This window comes from Fulmarus glacialis, unplaced genomic scaffold, assembly GCF_000690835.1.
Source record: "Fulmarus glacialis isolate BGI_N327 unplaced genomic scaffold, ASM69083v1 scaffold42627, whole genome shotgun sequence".
Lineage (NCBI taxonomy): Eukaryota > Metazoa > Chordata > Aves > Procellariiformes > Procellariidae > Fulmarus > Fulmarus glacialis.
In genome coordinates, this window is record NW_009223316.1 from 243 (window position 1) to 17,525 (window position 17,283).

The 17,283-nt window shown below is 35.3% G+C and overlaps 1 protein-coding gene across 1 annotated transcript in view; it reads left to right on the forward strand.

Moving 5' to 3' along the window:
- Positions 1 to 430: 430 nt before the first annotated feature.
- The window catches only part of FUBP1 (far upstream element (FUSE) binding protein 1), a gene marked incomplete at its 5' end in the record, with an annotated part of 20,389 nt that continues 3,536 nt past the window's right edge, over positions 431 to 17,283 (forward strand). The window contains 17 exons of the mRNA XM_009581763.1: positions 431 to 521; positions 2,406 to 2,444; positions 2,791 to 2,830; positions 3,665 to 3,714; positions 3,806 to 3,877; positions 4,160 to 4,217; positions 5,801 to 5,963; positions 6,043 to 6,141; positions 6,225 to 6,278; positions 6,978 to 7,080; positions 7,165 to 7,265; positions 8,087 to 8,228; positions 9,435 to 9,595; positions 10,456 to 10,610; positions 10,699 to 10,778; positions 13,677 to 13,805; positions 14,471 to 14,545. Coding sequence (XP_009580058.1) covers positions 431 to 521; positions 2,406 to 2,444; positions 2,791 to 2,830; positions 3,665 to 3,714; positions 3,806 to 3,877; positions 4,160 to 4,217; positions 5,801 to 5,963; positions 6,043 to 6,141; positions 6,225 to 6,278; positions 6,978 to 7,080; positions 7,165 to 7,265; positions 8,087 to 8,228; positions 9,435 to 9,595; positions 10,456 to 10,610; positions 10,699 to 10,778; positions 13,677 to 13,805; positions 14,471 to 14,545 — 1,612 coding nt within the window. The remainder of the gene's footprint in view (positions 522 to 2,405; positions 2,445 to 2,790; positions 2,831 to 3,664; positions 3,715 to 3,805; positions 3,878 to 4,159; positions 4,218 to 5,800; positions 5,964 to 6,042; positions 6,142 to 6,224; positions 6,279 to 6,977; positions 7,081 to 7,164; positions 7,266 to 8,086; positions 8,229 to 9,434; positions 9,596 to 10,455; positions 10,611 to 10,698; positions 10,779 to 13,676; positions 13,806 to 14,470; positions 14,546 to 17,283) is intronic.

Here is a 17,283-nt window from a genome sequence, read left to right on the forward strand (position 1 = left end):
TGGCAATAACCCGTCGAGGTTTTGGAAATATTTGAAGACCCGGTGTAGTCGGGACTACTAATGTTTGAAATAGTTTTAGCGGTCAGGCCCTCTGTGAGATACCGCAGTGTTTCGTGAAGAATGGGAAGAAAAGGAAAGGCCTCTTTTAGAAAAAAGTTTCTGGTGCATGAAGGTTGTTTTTTTTTTTTTTTCCAATCGATGAAGAAAATATAGGAAGTTTTGCTGTTGAAGGATGAGCACAAGTCTCCTTGAAGACATTAAAAAATAGAATTTTTGTGAGCAGAACTGTTTCTGGCAGCAGTCTTCTGTTTACTTATTTGGGGTCATTTTAATATGCATTGTCTAAATCGCTTAAAATCGTTTAGAAGACCTGAAATGAATGAGGGCTGACTTTTTTTTTTTTAACTCACAACATCTGCCCTTTGTTTAGATTGCAGCAAAAATTGGAGGAGATGCTGGCACATCAATGAATTCAAACGACTACGGTTATGGCGGACAAAAAAGACCTCTTGAGGATGGAGGTATGCACTCGTTACTGCTGCATTTATTTTTGTTGAGTATGGCCACAGTGCCAGAAAGATTGCAGGTGGTTTTTTTGTTTGTGGATTTTTTTTTTTCCCCACAGCACAGCATAAAAACATTTCGTTCCCTTTATAGATCATGCCATGCTTTTTCATTTTCAGTTTAATGGGGAAATTTGTTTTAAACCATTGTGCTCTAACCTGAAGTGAATGTAAGCCTGTTTTAAAATACGTTGAATATGGTTTAAATGCTGTAAAGAGGAAAATGTATGCCGGGGAGGGGGGCTGATAAATTTAGTGTCGAGAAACGCTTACACAGGTATGTCATTTAAGTCTTTTGTTGTTGTGTAGGACTGATTACAGTTTGTAAATTACAATTTACAAAGTCCTCACTCCTTAGATTTGATTGTCTTATATGCTTTATTACTGCACAGTTTCAAATAAAAGTATTAATGCATTTCATTGTAAAAGCATAGGACTTTAAAAAAAGACAGGAAAGTAAATTTTCTACCTTGTAGACACTTTTGCTTAGTCTAATATTTAAGCCTGTAGCATGTGTGAACCCTGATAAGATCATACTTAAATCTTCTAACTTGTTGCAGCTTTTTGGATTTGCCTTATACTGCAGTAGAGTTTTCTCCTGAAATGTGTGTGTGTCGTCTTCTGTCTCTTACTAAGCAGCCAGTTTGAACTTAACAGGGTTTGATACATTTAATATACACACAAAATCCTGGCTAAATTGTGGAAAGAAATCTCTGAGCTTGTTGAAATGTTCTCATAGGTCTCACAAAAGAGCAATGCCTTTTTTTCCTTTAAAAGGATTGAAACTCAGTCTACAGAATGTAACTAAAGCTTTATATCAGGAGTTCTTGTGTCCTGTAATAAAGTTTTTTTTTCCTATTAACGGTGAGGTTTTTAATATACAAAAATGAGCTAATGATGCTTCAGATGATATATGTAATGTATTCTTTTTATTTTATGTGTAGATGGCTCTTGGACAAGTCCGAGCAGTACAACACACTGGGAGGGAATGCCCTCTCCTTTTAAAGGCAGGAATTTTTATTTATTACCTGTGTTTAGTATGTAAACATGACATAAACTAGTGGATCTTTCTGGATTGACACAAATATTTCTTGGAATATGTGTCTGAGTTTTTGCTGCACATAAATTATGGTGGTTCATGTAACCTTTATTTTGGGGTGGGAAGGAAGCATCTGAAGTCTATCTTTTCAGATACAGGTTAATTATGGCTTTATTCCTTTACTGTACAGAAAGGATTTGGATGGTAGTGATGTAGTTGCTTTGAATCTGCTTTTTTTTGAAGTTTTATGCTATGAAATGCTTGATATTTGGATAGGGATTTCATATGGACATTCAGATTGAGATTGCATTGCCATGTGATACTGTTGTATTTTCAGATGTTTGATCTAAATTTGTGGTCGTTGTCAAAAATTTTTTTTTCTTTAAATCCTTGTTGATTTTTGTATGGATTTGATTTTTTTTTTTTCTTTTTTACTATAGAAGCATCATTAGCTTGAGCAACCAAACTTTGTTCCTTGTCTTAGTTAAGTTTCAGTGACTGGGTATCTATGAGCAATCTACAGTGTGTTCTGAAAACTGCCTTTTCTTAAACTACTGAATAGATAATATGGAAAAACCTAACATCTTTTCAGCTATACTAACCAAGTGCTGAGTGTTTCGTGAGATTCTTTCTTTTATTCAGATGATCAACTCCCTGAAATTGGAGGAAAAAAAAAAAAAGAAAGAAAAGAAAAAAAAGGAAAGGGGGACTAAAATACACTGGAAAGTTACAAATCACACTAAAAGGTGTAAACACTTCATTAATTTCTTGGCAAAAAAATTTAAAAAATCTTAATTTTGCAGATCAACCAGATGCTAAGAAAGTTGCTCCTCAGAATGACTGTAAGTAATTTTTATTTTGTTGCCAAAAAACCCTAAACAAGTGTAACATTGTCAGAACAAGAATTTGAAAGTGTTCTGGTAGGTGATACTTGAATCAGTAAGATCAAAAGAATGGCTGGAGGTTTATGTCTTATTTTCTTGAAGCAGTGCAAGTCTGCTTTGTAAAACTGACAGTGTTGTTAGCAACAGCTGAGAATGTTTTTAGCTGTTTTTAAACCTCTTCATAACACTTTAAAAAGTCAACTTGGACGAAAGTTGATACAATTAAGTTTTATTATCAAAGTAGAAGCTTAGTTGTAAATTATACTACTTGTTTGAATTTAATTTTAACAATATTTGTTTATAGCTTTTGGAAATCAGCTACCACCGATGCATCAACAACAGAGGTAAGAGTTACACTACGTCTTATGTAGAGTTTTCCTTTTTACTGAAAGAAAGCAGTTCAAAGAAATTTTTCTGAGAAAGTCGTATCAACGCATAAAGCAATTACTCTGTATGTCTGATCTGTTGAAATTTAGCTTCAGCAAGTCCCAAGCCAAACACTTAAAATGCATCTACATAGCTGTTTCTTTCTTTCTTTTTGCAGCCTAGGCTGTGCATCAAGCTTAGTGAAAGGAAAATGCGTTGCTGGTTTGAGCATAGGTAGCATAAATAGGAGTTGGAAGCAGATCTGAAGGGGAAAGGGTTGACACTATCTTGTAAACAAAAAGGGAAGCTAATCGATTTAAAAAAGAAAAAACCAAAAACAAACCAAAACCAAACAGATTTGATACAGCGTATTGCTTAGTCAGCTACATTTGCTACAACTTAGTTTTCTCCACTCATTTCTTCCCTAAACAACCACATGCAACTATTATTCTTATGCTTTGGCTGGTTTTGGTAGATGAGATGCTGAAATGTGTGTATTTTCAGCATACTTTGGATATACAGATGAATGCTACACTGGCCTTTTCTGTACCACATATCTCTTAATAGTAAAGAAGGAAAACTTAGATCAATTTGTATTATACTTGAACTTTTTGTGGTCACTTTTGTATATTGTTAGTTTGCTTAGTACAGTGCTTGCATAATGACTTTTAAAGCTAATGGGAGGCGAGTAAGCCAAGGCGATACTGGGGGCACTAGCTTTCTTCAGTCTAATGGGAGGATATATATAAATTTAATGCCAGTTTGGTCTCTGAATTGTCATTGTCTTTTGTTTGATTTAACATTCTCTGTAGGTCTGTGATGACAGAGGAGTACAAAGTTCCAGATGGGATGGTTGGATTCAGTAAGTAGTATGGATGTGGTGTGTAGTATAGTGAGGGATGTTAGCAGATGCTGTTAATACAAATAATCTTTCTATATTTTCTTTCTCCAAGTAATTGGCAGAGGTGGAGAGCAGATCTCGCGTATACAGCAAGAGTCTGGCTGTAAAATACAGATTGCACCTGGTAACTATTTGTGGGTTTTTTTCTTTGCTTGTTTTGGTGGGTTGTTTTGGTAGAAAGTTCAGAAGGCTGATCATTGCTTCTAATTGCCTGAACTTTCATTTAAGGTATATTTTAATGTTTTGTGCTAATTGCTGTTATCACAGTCTAAAGAAATGCAAAATGTTGTCATACACTGATTATTCTACTTTAGTGAAGTTCCACTAGTTTGTATATTGTGTTTAATTTCATAATCTCTTTTTGACTTAACACTACTGCTAAATTGGTTTTATTTTATGACCGTAGATAGTGGAGGCCTGCCTGAAAGATCTTGTATGCTAACTGGAACACCAGAGTCTGTTCAGTAAGTAAAACAAATTCTGTGTGTTCATATTTAACTGTGCAATACACTTCATTTTTTAGATGTAAATATAATATCTAGCTGGTATGTTTATAATATTATGTTTTTCCTCTATTGAAGAGGTATTCTGGTGACTCAACAGACTTGGAATTTTACAACAAAAATATGCAGCTTCAACTTTTTCAAGTCCAAATCTTGTTGTAAAATATTTACCTAACCATGCACTGATTTCAGCTTGAGAATGAAATGTGTGAATGTATACTAGAAAGAAATGTGTGCTAAAAATAAACTCTTTATTAACCATAAATTGGAAGATCACAGGGAAGATGTGGAAAATCAGTAATGTGTAAGAGTAGGAGTTACTCAAAGCCCAGCCCATCAGAGTTCTTAAATGTCTTTGGTATAAATTAATGTATGCCAAAAGTTATGAAAGTGATGTCTATGTAATATCTATCGGCAAAGTTAACTTTTGCCTTCCTGTGTTCAGGGAAGAGGATGATAGCAATGAAAATGTTTTGGTTTTTGTACTGGCACAGAGGTTATATAACCACTTGAAGACTGACTTATCCTGGCTTTGCTAGGAAAGGTCTTAAGTGTAGTAGTGTATTTGGTATTACCTCATTTATGTTAGCTGCTCCCACTTTCATGTTTGCAGGTAAGGCCTGCAGCTACATGTTTTCCTTTGGGAAAGTAGCATGACATTCTCCTCATGTTGCAGCCAAGCAGGCTGTTGTTAATGAAGTAATTCCTTTATGGGAGTTTTCTTTCTAATTATAGTTTATTCTGCTCACATATTAGAGGGAAGAGTTTTTAACTAATGTTAGTACTGTAATCATGATTTTACTCTGATGGCAACTGACTTACATGTGTGATGAATATATACTCACTTTTGTCCGCTGTTATGGTAATGGTTACAAGTACAAATGTCCTTACTTTGCATGCTGAATCAAGCAGCAGCTATCACGGTACTTGGTGTTAAAGCTAGGTTTATTTTACAGCCAGGGTTTTTTTGCCTTTTTATGAAACTTAAAATAGACCTACCTTAAGATTGGCTGTTAGTAGATTAAAGAAAAAATTACTGTCAAATGAGAGGTTATATGAATTACTACTGAAGTTAAGCAAAGTTAGAAAAAACTTTGTCTGGTGATTTTTTTTTTTTAATGCACTAAAAAAGGTAAATTGTAACAGTTTTAAATCTTCTAATTAACATGGATGGTTTTTAAAAATATTTTAAAGGACAAGGTTTCCACCTTTTGTTCTGAATTAAGGTTTGATCATTGTAACTATATTCAGGGATGATAGTCATGTTTGAGGAGGTAACTTTTACTTATGTGTGTTTGGTAAAGAACCGTGTTTTGTATTGACATTGGGGTGGTTTTAAGTCTACCACATTATCTTGCAATTAGTTTCTTAAAATACTGTTACAGATTTACTGAGTTTGCCTCATATTTTTTAGTGGTAGTAATTACATTTCTTCTGTAGAAACTTTTCGAATTAAAAAAATAGCAATTTCCAGGCAGAATAGGTGTGGGCAAGTGATAATTGTAGGAATAAGTGTATTTATAAATGTATATATTCCTTCACAGATCAGCAAAAAGATTACTTGATCAGATAGTTGAAAAGGGAAGACCTGCACCTGGCTTTCATCATGGTGATGGACCTGGAAATGCAGTCCAAGAAATTATGATTCCAGCAAGTAAAGCAGGATTAGTTATAGGAAAAGGTGGAGAGACAATTAAACAATTACAGGTATATATGTATCTTCTTTTAAATGTGATAATATTGAATCTGGATTTGAGTGGGTACTGACCTCCCTTTTGTCAAATAGGAGCGGGCAGGTGTCAAAATGGTCATGATTCAAGATGGTCCACAGAACACTGGTGCAGACAAGCCCCTTAGGATAACTGGAGACCCTTATAAAGTTCAAGTAAGGAGTCCTTCAGAATTCAGAGCATTTTAAAATCCATTCTGATGTTGCAGTATGTAAATGAACTTTCATTCTTCTTCTAGCAAGCCAAGGAAATGGTGCTGGAGTTAATTCGTGATCAAGGTGGCTTTAGAGAGGTGCGCAACGAATATGGGTCAAGAATAGGAGGAAATGAAGGGATAGACGTAAGCATGGTTGAAAAACTTGTTCACTGTATTTTGAGATGTTAACATTAAAATGTTAAGCGGGGTAGTACCACTGAAAAATCTTAAACAGATTCCAAACGTGGTTGTGGCATGTAAGTATTACTTGATCATTGCTGAAATTATGACTTTAAACGGTGTGCAGCATTCACTTTACATTACCAGCAGTTCTGAACAGTTCCAGCTAGCTGGAGTTTTTTATCAAATAAATAAGTTTTATGGCTAAGTATATAATGTCATTATAGAAGCTGGAGTTTGGCCTTTACAGAAGAACATTTAAGTCCACCTATTATGCAAGTCATGAGCTTATAACTGTTCATCAGAGGTGAGGCTGAAAGTTTCATCTGCTAGAATCTGCATTTTAGGCCCGTTAGAACTTCTGTTCTTTGATTGTGAGAAGCATAATATCCACTAGAATTGCTGCCACTATGAGAACTTGTAGTGCATAGGATCTCTCTCTTTTTGATGATTTTGTCCAGTACTTGCTAGGCTTGTGACTTGACATTAAAAAATTCACGCTTCAGAATGGCCTAGGGCTGGCCCTAATTTACCACTCTGTGACCCTTTAATTGTGTGAATTTGGTAGGAATATTTGCATCGTCGACATCCTGACTTTTTTTTTCCCTCTTTAAGGTTCCAATACCACGATTTGCTGTAGGTATTGTAATTGGAAGAAACGGAGAGATGATAAAAAAGATACAGAACGATGCTGGTGTTAGGATCCAATTTAAGCCAGGTTGGTAATATGTCCGTAAGTTTCTGTGAATTGAGTGTAAATTTACTGGATTGCATATATTGGAATAGTTCATTTTTATTCCAGATGACGGAACAACTCCAGATAGAATAGCCCAAATCACAGGGCCTCCTGACAGATGTCAGCATGCTGCAGAAATTATTACAGATCTCCTTCGAAGTGTTCAGGTTGGGTAATATGTTGTTTACCATTTAAAATCTCCTGCCAGAATTTTGGAAATACTTAAAATTATAAAAATGAGTGTGTAACTAAAGAAAATAATATAATGGTGTCATTCTCTACTTCGAAGTTCAGTCTGGAATATGAATGTTTGCTTTTACAGTTACAGTTTTGCATGTGTCATAATGATGATATTGATTCAAAGTCATGGCAGTTCTTGATCTGGCTGGTTTTAGAGCTGCTTCTTAGACTGGATATCAGGAAAAATTTCTTTACTGAAAGAGCGGTCAGGTCTTGGAACAGGCTGCCCAGGGAAGTGGTTGAGTCACCTTCCCTGGAAGTATTTAAAAGACGTGTAGATGAGGCGCTTAGGGACATGGTGGTGTTGGGTTGACGGTTGGACTGGATGATCTTAGAGGTCTTTTCCAACCTTAATGATTCTATGATTCTTCTCTTATCTTGTATTAATGGCTGATAAGCTGTTACTTTTGGTTGTAATTTGTGTTTAAAAGACGGTTTAAATGCTTATTTTGAGATGAGCCCCACTGCTGCATTTACAGAAGGCAGACAGAAGTTATATTTTTGTACATGTGAAACTTTCTGCTTTCTTCTATATCCTTTCCTTCATCTTTCATATGCAGTGTTGCACAGAACATCTTTTAAAATGTAATTTAGGTCTTCTGGAAAAGATACTACTTTAGCTATCAAAACTATCTGAGTAGTAAATAATTTTTTTCTTAACAAATGATGTGATGTAACCAGTTGGGATTAATAATTTGTTTGCAGTAATTTTTATAGAACATGCTAATTTGTTGCTTTTTCTTTTTAGGCTGGTAACCCTGGTGGACCAGGACCTGGTGGTCGAGGAAGGGGTAGAGGCCAAGGCAACTGGAACATGGGGCCTCCTGGTGGATTACAGGAATTCAATTTTATTGTTCCCACTGGGAAAACTGGATTAATCATTGGCAAAGGCAATATATCTTATATTTATGTGTATCTACATGTAGTTAAAAAAACTCTCAGCTTTTCTATATGTACAAATAGCCATACTAGAGAGATGTTTCAAGAGAAGCCTTTGCAAATAGTTTATGTACAGTAGAGCAACGTAATACTGCTAAATCATGACACTCCTAATATTCTTTTCAGATTTTCCTCACATACCCCAGTAGTTAAAAGTCAAGAACCAATCAATTTATCTAACCCATTTTTTTTAAAGTAGTAACTGCTGAGTTACATTGGTAGTGTTTGGTAGATTCTTAAATGATGTCTCTTACAATTAACTTGCATTTGATACTGCTTGATTAGCCTAGTGTTATTACGTCTGTAACTCACTCTTAAAACTAATTTTCACATATTCCAGTGAAGATCTTTTACAGTGGAATCCTGTAACAATTTCTTATGTGTGTGTTTATTAAAATAATTACTTCTCAAATAATTGTGTTTTAAAAATAATTTACTGTATGCTTCTAAATGAAACGCTTGAGTTTTAATCTTTTGTTTGTAATGTGTTTTCCAGACACAACAAATAGGCTGACATAGTTCAGTTCTTGACCTGGAAGGTTGATGGATTTTTTTTGTTTGGTTGGTTGGGTTTTTTTTCTTCTAAAATGTCAAATGACCCCTGTTTTGAAAACTTTGTGCCTACTAATGATACAAGTAACTTCTCAGGATCCTATAAAAGGAGGAACTAGTTCAGGGAATTTAACTTCCTGGTTTTAGTGCACTGCAAAAAGTGCGGACTTTACTGTCTGGTCAGCTTCTAGGGGTTTTTTGTCGTCTGTGCTTGCCTACTGCTTTATAGGGAGGTTAGGCTTTAAGGTTGTATTTACTGATAACCATCGTCTCGGTTGTTACTCATGTCTAACCTTACATCTTTATGTGAATGGAAAAAAAACAGACAACATTGTAGGAATTCTTTGCTGTTCTTTCTGAGTAACAATAATGTAGTCTTTAATTTTAAAACTAATTTATTTTTACTAGTTTATTGCAATCAAAGCTCTGTAGTACACTGAAGAGGCTTTTTTTCAATTGTTGTTAGAATGTTCTTGTATGGCTCATAAGAATAAGTGTCTTTTCACTTCTCTATCTTCAGCTTCCATGCAGTTGACTTAACTCTGATTTGAATCTTAGTATTTTTGCTTTAATGCATGTCATAAAAGCTGTATGTTGCATTGTAGGTGGTGAAACTATTAAAAGCATAAGCCAGCAGTCTGGTGCTAGAATAGAACTTCAAAGAAATCCTCCACCTAATGCGGATCCAAACATGAAGATGTTTACTATCCGTGGAACACCCCAGCAAATAGATTATGCACGACAACTTATAGAAGAAAAGATTGGAGTGAGTGCATAACTATATTGTGGTTGACTATTATAACTAAACAGAATAGGAAGCGAGTCTCCTTTGTGGAGACTTTTCTTCTATTTCACTTCCAAATTACTTAATCAGATAATAAATGGATAACAATAAATGGTAATCTGGATTTAAAGTAATATAAACATAACTTGATGCACCAAAAGAAGCAAAAACTTGAAATGAAGAGAAGCGGTTGCTTTCTTCAACGTAATATAGTGTATTTTTTAATGATGTGTTCTTGAAGATGCCTGCTTTGTGCATAGTGAAAAATTTGATGACTTCAGAGGTATCCTTGATACTGTTAAAGCTGCTAAACTGTGTTTAGTTTTTCAGTCTCAGTATGTTTAGGTACAATTTTAATCCAAGTTTACACTCTTCAAATTCACTGTACTTTTGTTTGTATGTGTATGCATGTAATCAAATTTACTACCTGGGTTTTGTACCTGATCTTAGAAACAGATTTAATTAGCAAGATTAGCCAGATTTAGATGTATCCATTTATTTTAAAACACTGATAGTCTTGTTTTAGTTTGTGGGTTTTTTAATGCAGCTTGCGGAAAAATCCATGTTTATTTGTAAAATTCTTTATTTCCTCAAGAAAGAACTAAAATAAATGCAGCTTTTTAGTTGCTATTACTGCCACGGCTGCTCTTAACTCTCTTCTTTAACTAGCCATAAGCGTAATTAATCTTCAAAAAGACCGTTTTCTCCAGGGAAATGTCTTTATTTAAAAACAATCCAACCTTTTAGATTATATTCTTAAAGTGTTCAGATTAATGCTTCTAAATGCTGAAAAATGGAGAACTTCAAGGTTTATTTTCATCTGTGTGCTACTCTTGTTGCAGGGTCCAGTAAATCCATTGGGTCCACCTGTTCCCCATGGACCCCATGGTGTTGTTCCTGGCCCGCATGGACCTCCTGGGCCACCAGGTCCTGGTGCTCCCATGGGACCATATAACCCAGCTCCTTATAATCCAGGGCCTCCTGGCCCTGCACCTCAGTAAGTACTGCTTCAGCTAGCTTCCTTTTTTTGTAGGGTGACCCTGGGACTGGCTTTCACTGTATGTGTTTGACTTGATCTTTTACAGTGGTCCTCCAGCTCCGTATGCTCCACAAGGATGGGGAAATGCTTATCCACACTGGCAGCCACCAAATCCACCAGATCCGGGTAGGAAATGTCACCGTTGTACTGTAGTGTGGATATACTTTGAGTACATCCATTTTGTCCTTACAAGTATATACGTTTCACAATTCATCTGTGTTACACTGGTAAATCTGAAAAAGCTCCTATTCTTCAGGCTTTTCTTTACCGATTGTCAGTTAACGCATGTTTACACTTCCCACATGCTGCTTGTGAGATGTTGAAATTCAGTTGTCACAGTTGGAATGTACTTCTTTACTAAACGTTATTGATACTGCATCCCAATTTATGATAACTTTTTGCAAGACGCTTGGTTAACTGATTATGTGCAAATCAGTTCATTTTTCTTACAAAGGATGTTTTTACATAAAGTTCTTTAATGAGGATGTTAAAAAAAACAATGACTCTGTATTTTATTTTAAACAGTGCCCCTTAAAATCTCACTGATCCTGACTTTGCACAGTTTATGGTATATTACGTATTTCTAGCTGTTGTTGACCTATGTGAGGATTGCTTCTCAGAGTTTGATACAAATGTATTTTGTTAGTCCTTTTTGAGGGACAAAATTTCTGTTGAACTGCTGTTAATACAGTAAAACTAGTTAGGATTGTGTATTTTGAGCTTTTGCTTATAATAGTTTTGTATTTTCTTCTAAAACCCGTCTTTGTAGAATCTGTTTCTTCTATTTCTGTTTATCTTTGTCAAGAGCGGGAGTTTTTACTTAATTACAACTTCCCGAACTTTAGTATCCTGCTTTTCTTTAAGTTACGTCCTTTGGTTGGACTAGAGCATATGGGGAAACGGAACTGCAGTCACAGAAGGCATGGTAAGGCTAGATGCTTGAGTCACTTGTACCTCATTTGTTTGAGGTAGAGCTGCTTCAGAACTTCAGGCAAAAGATCTCAATTTTATTTTTGTTTTAAATGGAATAAATATCTTCTGGTAGCCACTGGTCCTGACACAAGTTCTATTAGTGAAAAAGGGGGGGGCTTTGGAGGATGTTATAATCTACAGAGAGTTCTATTCGTGTTCAAGTCTTTTATGTATCCTTTCTTTGCGAAGAACCATCTCTGGTTTCATTTCCTTAACTTTTTATAAAAGGTAGCTCTGCATGCATTCAGTTTAGTATTTAAAAATGCCTATTGTCATTATTTAAAAGTGGAATGATTCACAATTACTTGACTTGAAGTCTCAGCATACCAAAAGTGTCATTTAATCTAAAATCACTGCCAAAATGTTAGTCTTTTTCATACCACCTTTTCATTTTTTATAAAGTAATTTATCTACATAAAGATCTGTAAGAAAAATGGCAAATACCTTGATGTCATCTTGATGATGGTTTTATAACCATTTTTTGGATAAATACTCCTCTTAAAATGTAATTAAGTTTTCCTGTGTGCAGTTGAAGTTGGTGTTTCTTTCGACTAGCATTTATTTGGATGAGTTTTGTACAGTTGTCCACTTAGTTGCTGATTTCAGTGTAACAAATGGGTTATTTTAGTATTTTTTTCAGAGGTGCTTTCTCCAGAACCATGCTTCCCTCTTGTCACGTGAAAGTGGAGCTAGTTACTACAGTCAGATTTCTTTGGAAATTTAATGAATCCTGCTCTGTGTTCTTCTATTCTAGAGAAGTAGCTACTAAGGGGAAGGAGGGGGGTATCCAAGCAATGGCTTATTTGATATTTGCAGGTAACCTTAGAATATAGTACATATTAGTTTAAATCCACTATCGTTGATGGAAGCAGTCTAATTTAAAAAGGAAACAGGGTGTTAACATCGTTTTTGTATGCCGATAACTATTGTGTGTGCATTTTAAGTGTTTACATCTGACTTTAATGCTACATGAAATACTGCAAGAAATTTGTTGTGTTGTAGATTTCTTCTCCCTGAATGCCTTTTTGAGGGGATTTCTTCTTTCTCTTCCATTAGTCACTGCCTTACGTATTTTGTGTTTTGGGGGGAAATATACTTCCATTCCCATGTATAGTTATTCTGAAGTATTAGTTGTGTCAGTGTCTTTACGTGACGTTCTTTCCTCTGTTGGCCACATTTATTTGCAGATATTTTTATTCTTTAAGGATGCAACTAATGTTAAAGGATGCTAGTTGTGTACTAGAATATTACATTCTCTAATAGATTTGCAGTTTTTTTGGATTGCCAGACTGGTAATGTAATCAATCTCTGTGATTCAGCAAGAATAAGCCATTCCTAAAGGCTATATATGAAAAACGGAGAAATAAGGCTCTAGGAAGCAGCATCGTTGGCCTACCTAGATGTAGTTAAAAATAAGGGAAGCATGGAGATAGCTGCAGAGGATGCCAGTGTTGCTATTAGTTATACTAAAAAGCTGTGAGTAAACAGTGATGTTTTATAGCCTGTATGGGAATTCAGGTTCTTAAAATACTATGTGTTTCTGTATTTTACTGTTACCTTAAAGTTTAAATGACAAGCACTGCAAATAGCTAGTAAGATTTGTATTCTTCTGTTTCAGAAATGTGTGTTTGGCATGCCTCCTCCACCTCTGCCAGTGTCATTAGTGTGAGGTTATAACAAAAGTAAAACCACTGAAATTGGTGCTGGAATGATTCATTGTTGCTACCATTTAGTAATGTGACTGTTTAAATAAACTTGAAAATCTGTTTCTGTTTATCACATTTAAAAATGAATAAATGACGTTGTAGTAGTAAGGGTTCTAGAAAGATTTTTAACTCATCAGTCCTATGAAAGTGTACTTTGTACAATACAGTTGTCTGAAACCTGATCAAAAGTTTGTGCTAGAAAGAAAAGATAATTACAGGATGTACATGGTTATTTGGTTTAGATGGATTTTTCTTGGAAGAAAATATGAGTGCTTAGCACAGGGTTAATTGAGGACAGCATTCTGTTCATACTACTTTTATAAATGCTTATGTTTTGTTTTCATAGGTAAGCCAGGAACAGATCCCAATTCAGCAGCGTGGGCAGCTTATTATGCTCACTACTATCAGCAGCAAGCACAGCCACCGCCTGCAGCCCCTCCTGGTGGACCAGCTACAACCCAAACTAATGGACAAGGTAGCTGTTCAGTAAAATGGATGAATTTCTCATTGCTGGGGATGTAGGTGCCCCATTATTTTTTATTGTTGTCTTCATATATTGGGTGAATGTATCATAAGGTAGCTGGTTTTCTTGGAAAACTGTTGGTTAGAGCCTTCAACATTGCTTTTCTTAATTTCAGCAGTAATAAGGATAATGTATTTATCTTGTAATATACTCTAAAGAGAATTTTGCTGCAATTTGGGCTGACTTAATTACGTCTACATAGTGCAGTCAGTCATAAATAAAAATGGAATGAGCCAAACTGTTGATTGTCATTTGCTTAAATAGTTGCATCACTTCCAGTGGTTTTAGGATAATTACAGTTGTAGTATTTAGTTGTATTAGTATAGCTGTTGTGCCTGGATGAGGTTTACCACTTAAATTTTAGGTAGTATTTTGTACTGTGTGTGGTATGCGTTTCCTGAATCTTGAAAACACTTTAAACAATTCTTTGTTTCTTTGTGATGTCTTTTACTAATTGTTTATATTTGTAGTGGCTTGTACCGCATAGGTTATAGTGTCAGATTTGAGTGATGTTATTTGGGATTGTTACTGAAAAATTCAGCTGATTATTTGTAAATTGTTCTGTGTATGAAACAAAACCCAGTAGTTTTATTTTGACTATTTTTAATGTGATTCAGGAGATCAGCCAAATCCAGCACCAGCAGGGCAGGTTGACTATACCAAGGCCTGGGAGGAGTACTACAAAAAAATGGGTACGTGTGCATGTTGTTTTTCTGTTGTTGCATAGTAGAATGTTTTAGGAGACTTGCGTATCTCATTTGATGAGATAGTTTTGTGGGGTTTTTTACCCCCCAAAAATAAAAATGCACAATCCATGTGTCTTCTGAACCATGTATTGCTAGAGGCCCTGAACCCTGCAGAAAAACAGACTTAAAAATTTGTGTTGTGTTTAAGGCATTTACTTGTACTCATGGTAGTAATTAGCTTTGCAAAAATACTTCATACCTAATGAGATGTCTATATTTGATCATTGGGAAACAACATATTTTAAATACTTCAATCTGAGTATTTTTAAGCATACTTTTAAAGTATGTTTCATAAGTTTTGGATTTCAACTTTGATCTACTTTATGAAGCTGTTGTTTGTCTTGTTTGGTAGTTGTTTCCTAATGCTCCTAAGATTACAGATTTTTTTTTTTTTTTTCTTGTAACTTGCTTTCTGTGTTCCAGGGTATTAAAGCATCATAACTAGCTTTCATTTATATCATGCCCTTTTTAAAATAGTATTTACTTTGCAGCACTTAAGAGCTGTGTTTAAACTGCAGGTTATATGTTGTTGCTAGCTTTTTCAAAATACTTTGCTTTAGCTGACTTATAAAACTTATACAACTGAAATATATTTGCTTTTTAAGTTGATGGTTTCATCATTTACTGAATAAGGAAAGAATATGTGGTCTTGATGCATTGGCAGAACATGCTGTTATCTTTTAAATCATGGGAATGTCTTGCAGGTCAGTGTTTTGTCCGCAGTGTCCTCCCGTGGATATCGTAGTTGATGTACGTTTGTATATTGCTCACTAGTGGGCTTATGAATGCCAGTGCTTTCCCTGGTATCTCTGTTTGACCAGACATACAGCAGCATCTAGTTTGGATTTTTTATTTGTTTGGGTGGGAGGGTTTGGTGAGTTCTTTGCCCTCTTCCAACTGCATCCCATTTTCTCATGGAATATTGAAAAGCATTTGGAGTTAAGATTAATGGCACATCTGATTCCTCTTACCAGCCTTCTACTAGGTTGATCTCAAATTATTTGCCAAGACATAACTACCTTTATTCTTCTTTATTTTGGCACAGTGTAAGTGATGAAATGAAAGAGAAAATACATAATGATGATTTACTTCAAGAATTGTGTATCAGATTAAGAAAATTGCAAAAGAACTCCCAAACATATGATTTTTAAGATGTGATGGGCCTTTCCATTTTTCCTCTTCCTGTTTAATTTAACTACTTTTTTTCAATTTACTGCCTCTGTTAGTTCAGCTCACATTCTTCAATGCAAAGTTGCGGGGTTTTTTCACTGCCTTTTTAAGAATAATGTAATTTGTTGGCAGGGGCTCTGCCATCTTTCGAATTTGCTATCTCTGGAAAGCAAAGTCTGAGTTGCAATAGTCTTGCATTTGCTCTAATTAAATAATAGCTAGTTATAAGGTGTTGGGATAGAGTTTCTGGGAGGAGTTCCAAAGAGGAGTGTGAACCCAAAGAAGATGGACATTGGGACATGTAAAGAATTGCTCTTAAAAGGCAAAATTTACAAATCCCAAGACAACAATCAAATAAGAGGAAAAACAGAAGGGCAATTCTGATCTTCATTGCTTTTTCTAGTTCAAATTGAGTTCTTTGCCTGAAGGAGAACTCTTGATGTCTGGACCTGTATAACTTGACTGTAAATCCTAAGAACTTTCTGCTTCTTCAGCATGTTGAAAATCTTGATTTGGAAGATACCACTTCTCTTAAGATCCACTTAGAAAAGAGGAAGAACTAACCAAGTGAGGTTGAAGGGCAGAGAATTCACCTAGAGTTGATTTAGTGCTAAATGGAGGTGTTTTTCCCCACCTCCTTAACAACAGTGTTAAGCAGTAGTAGAAGATCTGACAAACAGGAAAGCTGTCCATCAGCAGTTTCATGTGGTCTCCGGGCTCTCAACTGTTTGTGCTTTCTACAGTACTGTAATGTTTCTGTCCCCATTAACTTGTGCAAAAGGGGGAAGGTAGGAATTATAAGTCACTTTTTGACTCTTCTTTCAGATTTTTCACAGCACAGATAATTATGCAAACAGCTGTTTTGGAGAACTGAACTGAAACTTGGGACTCGCTGAGCCCAAGCAGTTTTATTTTTGCTGCTGAAGAAAACTTTTGATAATCCATGTGGCAAGCTTATGAGGGTGACAGTACTGAGCTGAACAAGTTGTATGTGATACTGCAATTGCTGCTTTTGATTTTCTCATACTTTGTTAAGTATGAGTGATCTGAAAACGGACTATCCCCATCAAAACCATAATACTGTTTTCCAAAGTGGCTTCCTACTGCTGCAGTATGACTCTGCTAATCACAGAGAACACTTTCCTATTTTTTTTTAAGTATTTAGAACAGTGACTTGAAAATAACCTGTTTTCCAACTCACAAATACAATGGCAAAGTCCCATCTCCTTTTTCAGACTCTTGTTTTGGTCAGGGACTATGGTTTGAGTAGCAAATACAATTAAAAATAAGACTGAAAAGCTAGTAAAATTACTCATACAGACTCTTAAGTTACTGTACATGGATCTTGTAGGTGACCCAGACTATCTACTTGCTTGGTACCCTACTTCATAAATTCAGAAAATTTGTTTTAAATTTCCTTTGAGTATTACCAGGTAGCAAGACACTAGTTTAGCTTTTGAAGACATATAGATGCTGTTATCTTGAATTGGAGATGTAGTATTTTTATTTTTCCC